General features: G+C 33.1%; 2 protein-coding genes across 3 annotated transcripts; one reads left to right on the plus strand and one right to left on the minus strand.

Annotated features, from left to right (window-relative positions):
- The first annotated feature begins 931 nt into the window (after positions 1-931).
- Positions 932-2,986, plus strand: LOC105768220 (putative cyclin-D6-1). Of its 2 annotated transcripts, none has more exons than XM_012588035.2 (6): positions 932-1,409; positions 1,519-1,605; positions 1,795-1,890; positions 1,971-2,196; positions 2,311-2,441; positions 2,549-2,986. In XM_012588035.2, exons 1-6 carry the CDS (start codon positions 1,230-1,232, stop codon positions 2,819-2,821), a joined length of 993 nt encoding a protein of 330 aa, XP_012443489.1. In that variant the 5' UTR covers positions 932-1,229; the 3' UTR covers positions 2,822-2,986. The 2 variants fall into 2 exon arrangements, with proteins under 2 accessions (XP_012443489.1, XP_012443490.1); XM_012588036.2 differs by having other exon boundaries at positions 934-1,409; positions 1,995-2,196.
- A 2,620-nt stretch (positions 2,987-5,606) lies between these two features.
- On the minus strand, positions 5,607-8,398 carry LOC105768222 (hypothetical protein). Its single transcript, XM_012588037.2, has 5 exons — positions 7,897-8,398; positions 7,356-7,419; positions 7,010-7,174; positions 6,351-6,416; positions 5,607-6,179 (listed from the first exon to the last, which is right to left on the minus strand). The coding sequence occupies exons 1-5, from the start codon at positions 8,166-8,168 to the stop codon at positions 5,985-5,987; spliced, it is 762 nt and encodes a 253-aa protein (XP_012443491.1). The 5' UTR covers positions 8,169-8,398; the 3' UTR covers positions 5,607-5,984.
- Between the last annotated feature and the right edge of the window lie 4,447 nt (positions 8,399-12,845).

Below are 12,845 nucleotides of genomic sequence, written 5' to 3' on the forward strand. Positions count from 1 at the left end.
GTGTTACATTCATATAAATTTTAAATTTAAATTAAAAATATATGTAATAAATGAATAGAACATAAATACACACGAATTATTTAATTTTTTTCAATTTAAATATTTTATATTATTATTTAATTAATTTAATGAAATATTTTAAAAAATACAATTGATAGTTTATTTTAGGCTTTTAATTTAGATATATATATATTTTTCAATTGATGATAATTATAAAAATATATAATTGTTGTAATTCATAAGTGATATAAAATTTATTATCAATTACTGTTATTTTATCCCTAATAAATTTTATTGGTGCATTGTAAATTATTTACCACAATGTGCAACATGTAATATTAATTTATAATTGTTTATGTTTAAAATAATTAATCTATATCTAATTTTTACTAATAAATTCATTTTATAAAATTTTATATCTAGAAGAATATAATAATTAGTAATGAATTAACATGTTTGTAAAACTTATAATCTAAAAACATGCAACTTGGTGAAATAACGTATAGAAGACTATATTGCAAAGCTTAGATACGATAATATTTGAACCATGAAATTTCACTCAAATACAATCCTACACATTACTTTTCATATAATTACAAATTCAAAGACTAACAAATTTTAAGATTGAAAATTATTTTGAATTTTAGTGTTTGGTCCATTGGCGAAGAATATTCACCCTATACCCAAGTCTTCAAATGGAATTGCAGAAATATTTAAAGAGGAATGGCACCTTTATCCATTTCTCCCAACATTATTTAGCTTTTCAAAAGCACTACCCTTTAGCTTTAGCATCTGGAACTCAATTTGGATTAAATTATGCAACAAATGTGCAATCAAAGACTAGAAAGAATTTACAGTCTTTGTTAAAAGAAGAAAAAGTGGGCACAACACAAGTATGATTCTATATATGTAATTTATATTATATGGTTTTCTTTTCCAAGGAGAAAGAGAGAAAGGCAAGGGTATGCAGCAGCAGGGACCAAGGCACATATAAGTTAAATAGAGCAGCTGCTACTGAGACTGAGAAGACTCAGAATTAATGTTGAACACTCCACAGTGACTCACTCACTCACTCTCCTCCTTTTTCTGCACAGAAAGCGAAGCTTCTCTTTTCCATCATTATTACTCGCTCTCTCTCACCATTTTTTTCTTCTCTCATTCTACAATTCCAACACTACTCCTTACACCAAAACAAGTACCAGGGAAATCAAAGCCAAGAGAGAATTGATATGGATAAGTTTGATGTCGAAGACCCGTTGACAAGCTTGGATGGACATCAATCTGATACGATTTCAGCTCTTTTCTCTTCTGAATCTGACCATATGCCTTCTTACAACTACTTTCAATGTTTAAAGACGAGTGACTTCTATGTTTCTTTCCGACAGGAAGCCATTTCTCTCATTTTGCAGGTATCCCATGCTTTTTTTGTTTTGTTTTGTTTTTTTTTTTTAAATGTTGTTTACTATTCTTGTCTTTTATTTTCTTGCATTTTGTTGTAAACTTGTTTTAGTTTGTCAGGCACAGTATTCTAGTAACCTGGATCCTTACACGCAATACCTGGCTGTTAACTACATGGATCGGTTCATCTCCTGGCAGGAAATCCCGGTATGTTTTACTCAAGCTACATAAATATTCTCTCTTTTTCATCTTTATCGTTAAATGAAGTTTCAACCCAAAAACCTTGAATAAGATGCAGAGTTTTCCTTTGTTTTATTATCGGAATCAAACAGAGGCTGGGTTGATGCATTGAAACAATTTGTGCTAACATCAATGCAAATTATCTTGAACTTGCAGCAAGGCAATCCATGGATTGTGAGGCTCCTTGTGATAGCTTGCATTTCTTTGGCTGCAAAGATGAAGGAAATACACTTCTCTTTCTCTGATTTCCAGGTAAAAGAAAAACTATTCCCTTTGGATTAAAAAAAGCTTAAATTTTCATCTCCTTAATTTGATTTGCTTCATGCAAGAAGACTAATAATATAAAGGTGAGACAGAGAGATGAAGGATTCATGTTTGATCCCCCAGCTATCCAACGAATGGAGCTTCTGGTTCTTGATGCCTTGAATTGGCGAATGAGATCAATAACACCCTTCTCTTTTATCACTTTCTTCGTATCTCTTTTCCAACTTAAAGATCCACCTTTGACACAAGCATTGAAAGACAGAGCAACCAATATAATCTTCCAAGCTCGTAATGGTAAGAAAACAGAACATGAAACCGTTTCTGATAATATCTTCTTCTTCTTTTTTTATGACAAAACAGCTTAAACACTCAAGAAGAAAACTCTTGTTTTTTTTTTTTTTGTTGCAGAAATTAATCTGTTAGAGTTCAAACCATCAATAATTGGAGCATCGGCTCTTCTTCTGGCATGTCATGAGCTATTCCCGTTGCAGTTTCCATCATTCGAAACCTCAGTTTTGTCTTGTGAATACGTGAACGAAGTAAGCAAATTTAGTAGTATTAATTGTATTTAGTTTTAAAGTAGAGGGAATTTGCTCATTTCATATTAGTTTACATTAATGAAAGAATCAAACGATGATTTTGACAGGAGAAGGTGATGGAATGCTTTAATGAAATGCAAGAGATGGTGAATAATGAAATGAGCGAATCAATCGTAGATATGGTTTCAAGCTCAAGTAGTATGAGAACCCCAGTAAGTGTTTTGGACTGCCACTGCAGCAAATCAGAAAACGAGGGTACCAACAGCACCATGGCAGCCACTGTAACACCCGAAAACAGAGAAATCAAGCGTCGCAAATTGAAAGGGTTTTGCAACCAAAGTAGTACAATGAAGATTTCCCAGTTTCAACCATGTGAATAAGATTTTGCAGCTAGAGAGAGAGAAAAAAAAGCCACGAATGGCAATTCGCAAGTGAGATCGCACACTATCATTAAGCTCCTTATTTTCCTTGCCCTTTTCTTTGGCTACCAAAATTTTGAAAAGAAAATAATAATAATAAAAAACAAATTTTGCAGAAGAGAGAAATTAGGCAATCCAATCCATTTTGGTTTGATGGGTTTATATTTGTTTATTTAATTAATTATTAAAGTTAACTTGGGGGGGGGGGGCAGCTGTTGGAGAAGGGACATGAAGGACAAAACCAGGCTTCAAAATGTTAAAATAGTAAACAGATTGTTTTTGTGTTAATGTTATGGTTGTTTTGTAGCAGATAGGGAACAGAGCAATGCTTCCTTCAATGAGATATTTTAATGTTTACTTAGAAAATGACAATAAATTGGTTTAAAAAGAAAATGAGGATTGGCGGGAAGATGAAAGGCAACGTTCAAGGCACGTAGCTGTCTTAAAAGATTATGGTATCTTTGTCGAGAAACTGCACAATTTATGTGCTTGAAAGCAAGCAGGGCCAACGGGGCCAAAAATCAACTGTCTTATCTTGGTGGGTTGTTGAGGGATTGAGAAACACGAGAGAAGGGGCAACACTTAAATGGTGGTTGAAGTTTTTATTTTTGTTTCGGTCTAAAGCTCAACAACCAATCAGCTTAAAATATTGAGGTTTTCTTGTATGTCAATTGGGGGAAGATGGTGTAAACAATTGAATTGCTTTGCAACACTGCAATTTTTTCGCTATTAATTATTGGTAGGTTTGGATGATTGGACAAAGGTTGATGGTCCCTCAAGGTAAAAGAACATCTTAGGGACCACTGGATGGTCCAAGGATTAAAACCCAAATTGCTTTTTCAAGCATTCATTGGTGGGAGATCAATTTCGGATGAGCCCTTCTGTTTCTGTTTTTAGCATTGGATAGTGTTAGGAAACGGTTCACAGTTTGGCATTCAATTTGTCATTGCCTGATCCTCTTGTCTTCTGAGAATATAAACCCCGGAATTGCATTTGGGAACATGGGAGTTTAAATCTCTCCAAATTTACCATTTTTTGAATTCTAGTCTCACCATCTCCAAATCCCTCTACACTCATTGAAGAGTCCTAGACCTCTAAAATTAAAATGCTCATTGCATCAAATTTCCTCAATTTATGGCAGGAGGTGCCCATGGGCCGCTCAAGGATCAGTTCCAAAATTCTTTTCAATCCCGGGCCTATTTTTGGGCCCGCCCAAACGTCATTTCAATATTAACAATTATATTTTTAATTGATATTTTTATACTTTTATAATTAAATTTAAATTTAAATTTATTTTTATCATTTAAATTTAATTTGGGCCTGGCCAACCCAAAGTGTAAAAATCCTTGTGCAAGTCCGGCCCTTGGACAAGTCTAAATTATGATCCTCATTTTAAATTTATACTCAAAACTTTAAAATGTTCTAATTACATCATCAAACTATCAATGTTATATTAATCAGGTTCTTTTGTTATTAAAACTATTAATTTAATCGTTAAATGATACATCAAATCTTATGTAGCTAAGTTTAAAATGAAAATTTTAAATAAATGGAACATTGTCGCATAACACTTAAAAATAAAAACTAAAAATAAAGCAAAACTAAGAAGAAAAAAAGTGAATGATAAGGCTTCGTAATGTTAAATTAATGATTTTAGTAACAACATAACCTAATTGATATAACATTGATAGTTTAGGGATGTAATTAAAATAATTTAAAGTTTAGGGTCAATTTGAAATGGAGATCATAATTTGGGGATGTCTAGTGCGTTTAACTCACTTAATTTTATTGATGTCAATCAACCTCTTGAATAATACTTATAGGATAAATATGAAAACTATATATAAACATTGATCTAATGTGCAACGTCATATATGAACTTTGATTTTGTACAATTTTATAAATGAAACTTTGATTTGATTTGATTTAATTTACACATATCATTGACAACATTATCGAATTAGTATCATTTTATGTTAATATATAGTATACACAAACAATTATATTAATCTACTATGAAAATAAATGTATGCAAATGTGTAAAGGTAAATCAAAACCAAAATTCTATGTACACATGAACTGCAATTAAAGTTTCATGTATATAATTGAACCAAATCAAAGTTCATATATCAAATTGCATATTAGACTAAAATTTATGTATAAATTTAATATTTATCCCATTTGCTTATTTGAAAAAAGAGAAAGAAATTGAAACAAAGGTCCAAAATAAAACTCTGAACATCATAAAATACTTTTAATTAAAAATCTCCTAAAACTAATATCTTTCAAATGAGAATTCTAAAATAATAATTAACATCTTCAAACCCAAAATAATAATTTGGATTTAAGATAGTAAAAGTATCATAAATGTTCTTATACTAGAAATCGGATTACATTCTTCGGTCTCTATTAAAAATATAAATTAATCTATATACATTAGATCAAATAGTAAATTGATTATTCTGTTAAAAATTTCATCAATTTTTATTATTAAAATTAATCTTTGTATTTTTCAAAAAAAGAAAATCCTTGTATATCAACACAATATATATATGGTACGTCACATGCTATTATTTGATTATTCCGTTAGCCATGCCATTTCTCAATAATAGAAATGAATGAAATTAAAAAAACTAATTTATTCTTTGATTTAATAATGACAACTTTTTTCATTTTTGATTAGAGAAGGCAAAATACAATTTAACCCTCCATAATACTATAAATTCTTATATTATAAGGATCAAAGTGACAAATCTATTTCCAAGCTATTATTTAGAATAAAGATAATATACATTTCAGAGAGGAACATCTAGAACAGTTAAGGTGAAAAAGGTGTTCTCTAATAGGCTCAATGTGTATCTGAGAAAAGTGAAAATGATATCTAAAGATGGATCGGATGTCCTAAAACTCCCCCAAACTGATACAAAGTAGTTTCCTTCTATGCACATGGAAGCACTGTTATGCTTCTGGATCTCCTTCCTGCAGGATTCAATGATCCAAGCTGCACAAGCTTTGCTCTCTAAATCCACCTCGGCAACATCGCTCCATCAAAGAATAAATTGACTCGGATGTTTGAATTTCTCTTTCACACCTAATATTGGCCTACATCTTTTGAGTAAACTTCTCATGTTTGACCATTATCATCGCCATTTAAACCATTTTGCATGCTGCAGGGTTCAGGGGTCTTAATTGACATGGTAGGAGGAGGGTGTAGCCCAAAGAGCGGCTTGGTGCCTTCAGCATAGCTTCCTATGCATATATCACCACGACCATGCCATGTACCATCTTGGACGTTGTTCATCTCCAATGTTCTAGACTCCTGCTCCATGTTAGAAGGAAAAAAAGCCTATTCATCAATCTTCAGGAAAATGAAAGATTTTAAGAACTTAAATTTGAGCCACATTTGATTTTGTAACTGGTTGAATGAGTCTTGTTGCATTTTTAGATTATAGAGTCAATAGAATACTGAAAGTTCGAAAAGGATAAGAACCTGAGATAGTGTACAGCAAGGACAGATCAGATGGTAGACGCAGTCATCCAATAAGCTATCATTGCCCTGCAAACATACATAATTCCCGACCGAATCAGGAGTCTAGAAGCGTGAATAACTAGACAAAAGATCAGCAAAGCATGATGGTCGGTCAAATATGTAGTTGAAATTCAAGATAGCTAGTCTTATAGAGTAAGTAATCAATAAAAGACCATCTCTTACAATTGTCTACATGAGTTGAGTTTTAACATATCATACACAATTATCAAGCTTTATAATTCTCATATGCAAAAGAAACAAGGTTTAAAGCATCGACAATGCCATATCACAGGAACAAAGAAAATTTAGTGGGAGTGCAACAAGGAAATGCAAGGGTTAAATTTCCAAACTCAAATGTGTGGATGTATTGTTAAACACAAGTGATCTATTTGGGCTCTAGTAAATGCCATTCGAAGTAACATGTTACGCGTAACAGGCTTTCCTCAATCTAGTTGGTTCTTTTGAAATCTTCAAACTTTGATTTCAATCCACGAGAACGATAACATCCGCAGTCGGTATAAAGAGGTCAACAAATTCAATTAGGAATAATACGATGATTACTAAGCAGAGAATGAAGTTGGAAAAGAATCAAGCATGTCCACATATAAAAAGGTTCTCACCCTAATATTGAATTTTCCTTTTATCTGTCTACGGAAGAAACCCAAATATGCTCCAATAGACAAGATGAAAGTAACACCCAAATACAGAAAGCAATTCCGCTTGGTAACGAAGAAGGCAACAAAGTTGAGAATAGCAGTGACTGCGAGGATGAAATAAACAGTTCCCTGCAAAAGCACATTAAGAACCTTCAGAAAATGTTGAAATACAGCACCTTTGGCAAGCAATAAGCTCTGAACGGCAGGAACTAAGGTACATGCAAAAAACTTGCAAAATCCCCAAACTAGTATATCATAAGAAGACCATGGAAACACGTATAAGAATGCAGAAATATGAAAAACTTTTTACCTGAAGCAAACAAATTCCTAAACCAGCCCGCCGCATGTTCTTCCCAAATCTATAGCAGGGGCAACTGCAATATCAAAACACACTATTACGCAAACATAAATACAATCAATCAACATCAGTTGCATAACATCAAAACAAGAGCTAAAGGAAACGGCATGAGGTGGACCTCATGAGTTATGATACAAACTCAATTGAACAGCCAGAATTGATTAATCGGCCGATTAAATAATTTTTAAATTAATCAAGCTAATTTACAGGAGAAAACCAATGCTGCAAATATATATAAAAAAATTGAAAAAGGGGCAGCAAAAGGAGCAGGTTCCTATTGATTAGATTCATTCTAACACCGACATAAAAAAAAAAAAAGTGGGGATTTTTTTGACATATTTTGGCGGCCTCAGAAATGTTCGGGACAAGAGAAAAATTGAGAATAAACGGAGCAAAACAATTTTAGTACCCCTATCACGGAATTATTTTTTTTAATTTTCCGAGGAAACAAACAACCTCGTTCTGAAAAACAAGAGAGAGAGAGAGAACTGACCAGGCAGATTCGAGAGCGAGGCGGCGGTCCTCCAAGAAATCAAGAACAACTTCACCTTCCCACATCCTCAAAACACCACCGAAGTCGGCGTTTCCTTGTTCTAAAGGATCCTCGGCGCTTTCGAGTTTCCTCCATTTGCCTTGCGTTTGCAAAGCCACCGTGGAACATAGCATGTCGAAATCCAACACCGCCATTCCTTCTAACAGCGTCTCTTCTTCTTCCCTTTTGCCTCCATTTACAGCAAGTTTGTCTTGCTTCTCTACTTCCGCCATTAAAAAGAAAAACAGACAAACCACGAAATTTCACACCTTAAGCCTTAACCTCTCTCTCTCCCTCTTTTCTTTTTGCTTTTTAATGTTCCTTCCTTTCCTCCCTCTGTGAAGGACAAAAAAAGATGTGCCTCTTTAAATTGCGTTTCATTCTTTTTGTTTTAATTATTCAATAATTGGTATGAGGCGATGAATTAACGGGAAAGACATTGCCACGTAGGATGAATATTCTAGGGATTAAGATTGTAATCTGTTACTTATTGCTCCATTTCATACCCACTTAGCTTCACAACTACAACTATCATTGCTTGTTTTAATTAACTACACAATTTCTATAAATATATTACTTCGTTGATTTTGTTTGTCAACTTCAATATTCCTATTTCTTTTTTATTCTACCCCTAAACTCATTGTTTACAACAAAAAATTGCTGACAAGTTTTAAATTTACTAAAATAATTCAATAATTTCTTTTTAATAATTTTAATGTTAATAAATATTAATTATGTTATTAAAATTTTGATATCGACTCATGAGAGAGAAAATTAATCATAAATAAATGCTAGTAATTGTAGGGGATATTTGAAACTGTGTTGAATAGGGAAAGAAAAAACAGCCAACACTTTTAGACTGGCTGTTACAATGTGGTTAGAGTTAGGAGTCAAAAGTTGACCCAAGGAGTTGGAATTGGATAAGAACACCGTCTCTCTCACCTTTTCTTCACAGTTGAGTTTTGGTGTCCTAATTACTATTATTATTGTCAATTCACGGTTGAGTTTTGGTGTCCTAATTATACACCGCAGTGATATTAAGTTTGGTTTAAATTTTCTTTTTAAATTTATTTTTTCATTTAATTGAGTATTTAAATTTTTAAAATACATCAAAAAGGTTCTCAAATTAAAAAAATATTAAACCTCATTTTATTTAATTGAATACTTAAACGGTCAAAATGCATCGAAAATGTCATTAGACCATTAAAATTAATTGACCCTAATTTTTTTAGTTAAACTCACCCCATGTTATAATCACGCCGTGACATGTGGTAAAAAATAAGTAGAGACTTAATTGCTTTTTTTTCAAATTTGAGGGTTCTTTGATGTATTTTGAAAGTTTAAATATCTAATTAAGTGCAAAAATAAGTAGGGCTTAATTTTTTAATTTAAAAATAAAAATAAAATTAATGACCTTTTGATGTATTTTGAAAGTTCAAATATCCAATTGAATACAAAAATAAAAATAAAAATTTAATTATTTTTATAAAAAAGTTTGAAGACTTTTTACACCATTAAGCTATGATATTATTATAAAGTGGTATGAAAATGAAAACAAAGGAAGTTTTCTTTTCCATGAAGTGTTATAACTATATTTATTAATTTATTTCAAGCATCAATGGTAGATCAAATATGTGGAGGGAAAACTAGGAATCTTCAATCAGCCGAAGAAGGGAAACACGGATAGACCAGCAAAGGCAAGGCAAGGCAAGAAACAGCGTGTAGTGAGGGAGCCCACCAGCCAAGGAGATCCTTAGCTGTATTACACACAACCCTGATTAAGGCAAAAGCTGTTGGTTTTATCATTATTAGAACCAATATTTATTTATAGTGACGTGTGGTGGAGGGTGGGCAGGCAGAGCCAATGTGAACTGTGGTGGGATTCTAATGGAATGATGATGCGATCGGATAAGCTTTCTTATGATTCCCAATAAAGGTGGGTTTCATAGTTATCCCCAATTCTCAACCACCCCACGTGCATAAAGCGTTTTATGCTGCTTCTATTTGCAATATGAAATGAAGTGATTTCTAATATCCTCCCAGTCCACACACGAGTCACCACTTGCAATTGAATACGGCGGATGCCTGTCGTTTCGCTTGCGTTACTCGACATTTTATAAGAAAGGGCCACTATCAAATCTAGGCATGGTTTTGTTGGTATTGAGGCTTGAGAATGACCAAGTCCAACGTATGAGATTTGGCCCCTGCCGCATCTTAATGCACTACCCTTGTTTTACTTTTTAACTCTTCCTCTTCTTTTTTTAATAACAAAATGGTATTGGCTACAGTTTTACTTTTAAGACTTTGCTTGTTGGGTTTTCACATGATTTAACGATACCGAAGACCCTATATTTCTCTTCATATAATATCAAGTTTTGGTCAAAATTGATTTAAACAACTGCTTTACTGTCAGTTCACGTGCTACAATATTATATCCATATCCCTCCCTCTTTAAAGAGCGGCTAAGAAAAACCAGGACAAAAGGTGAACAGACAAAGAATTCTATGGTCAAAGTACAGTAGCAACCCCTCTACTATACCTTGAATTACATTTTAGTCCCTTTACTTGTAAAAGGAACAAACTGGCCCCTGTACCTTAAATAAAGTAGCAAAATGATCCCTATGTTAAAATTTCCGCCCATTTTACTGTTATCTGCTGATTTTGAATTATGATTCTTTTAGATTAAATGGCACGAAAAATAATAGCTTATTAGGGTTAAAAAATGTTGAAAAATATCCATTCCTTCCCATATAAACTAGCTCAAAAAAAGGAAAAAAAAACATCATTAAACTAGTACGACTCATGCTTGCTCATGGGAGTTTTCTTTGATATTGTACATACAGATGAGTTACCTGAAATATCTATTGGCTAATAGTGGAAAGGGTGAGTTTTGATGGACGGTGTAGGGTAGGTTTTGATGGACGGTGTGTTTATCTGTGTGTAAAAATAGCGGTAGCAATGAGATTAAATACTGTAGCGTGAGACAAAAAGTAAGTTAATCCTAAATGAGTTAATCCTCCGAATTGATAAAACTTAATTCCTAAATGTATGATATTGTACTTACCGATTTGTTCTTCAACTGAATGAAATTGGGGTTTCTTTTTCTTTTCTTTTTTTTATAAAAATAAAATAGGTGTTCGGATTGGGTTTTGACATATTCAATAGGAAGATTGGTAAATGGGTAAATAAGTACTATTATATAAAATGAGTGCAATAAAAATAGTTTTTAATCCTAATCAGCAGTAATTTTCCATGTCATTTAATCTAAAAAATACAGAATAATCCTACATCAATAGATAGCTACAAAATGAAGGGAAAATTTAACAGAGATTTATTTGGCAAACCAATTTGCTATTTTCTTAAGTAGGAGATTAAACTGCAATCCAAGTATAGTAGAGAGGCTGCTATGGTACTTTTACTAGAATTCTATGTGTCAGCCAGTTGCATTGGTTCATTTTCATTTACTCATACTCCCATAGGCCATGAGAACATTTTATTGAAATAAATAAAAATAGGAGAAACATTATCAGCATTGCAACATGACCAGAAAAAGTTTTAACAAGAGAAATGGGTTTCTTGTGCTTACTGTCATCTACAAAGAGGTAGATAAGAAAAAGGTCCTTCAGCTTGAGTTTCTCCTTTGCCTTGTGGACAGATTCTAGTGAGGTGCATTTCGAGTGGAAGAGGAAAGCAAAAAGGCTTTCATCTTCCGGAGTGCTCCCCTCTTCATAAGAAGTGACCTTCACACAGTTTGCTTGCCTTGCCTTGCCTCTGCTGCGGGCACCATGGTTTTTGTGATCAAAGGCATCAAGCTCAGTCCCTTGCTTTCTGCAACATTAGCATCTCCTCCTCTTCCTTTTCTTGTATCTGCTGAGCAGCATGGGGAGCAAGCTTCCTGCCACATGGAACAAAAAAAACATGCTTTATTGACCTCTTAATGGGCAAATTCAGCTACGCTGTTTCCCCATTTCAATAAAAATATGTTACTAAATATTTAAAGCACAAATCATGATGAAGAAAGGAACAGCGAAAGAAGAGGAGAGAAAAGAGTAGCAAAGATGCCTTCCTTGCTAGCTTTCAAATCAGACTCCTAAGCCTAGCCTCTTGCTGCGAGGCGATTTCTAACAGAGGCAGTCATGGAACTAAAGCAAAACACACTGATGGGTTTGTAGCAGGCTCAACCCAATTAAAAAGAATGCTGGATGAGGCAGAAACTCGAAATTGCAGGCCACCAATCATCAGTCAATCCTTTTACATGCAACACCGCCTACTGCCTTTACGAGCCTATGAATATTCCGTAGCTGTGCAGAGTTAGGGTCTTCAGAAATTGAATCCCATATAAAATAAGAAACAATTATTAAATATTGAACCCTAAAACTGGACATGAACAACTTAGTTCCACAATATTTAATGCAAGTAAGTTTAACAATGAACTGTACTGAAAAAAAAAAAAACAATGTATGACGTTTAACATAATACACCAAGTATTTTTAAAAATTACTAAAAATATATGTAGCAACTATATTTTAACTGATGCGATTTGTTGATAATAATCTAAATCCCTGAACCATAGCATTTCTCCACCGATGGAGTCGGGAGATTCCCATCTCTGTCTGTGGTAGTTATGTTGCTCTTTATTTGGATTTCTTTACATTGCATCTTCAATTTCAAGATTGATCGGTATTAAGACATAGATTCTTTTTTCTATTTTATTTGATTGGTGTTTGTTCATCGCAATACTGCTAATTCTGAAACAACATTTTATTTGTCATATTCATTTTGGAACCATGGGTAATTATAAAAAGATAAAACGTCTAATAAATTAAAAGCAGAGTGCCCCTTAAAATGAACATTTGTCCATTTAGGCTCTTCAGAAATTTTTAAATTTTAAATTAATAAAAGTAAAACTG

This window comes from Gossypium raimondii, chromosome 5 (genome assembly GCF_025698545.1).
Source record: "Gossypium raimondii isolate GPD5lz chromosome 5, ASM2569854v1, whole genome shotgun sequence".
Taxonomy (NCBI): Eukaryota; Viridiplantae; Streptophyta; class Magnoliopsida; order Malvales; family Malvaceae; genus Gossypium; species Gossypium raimondii.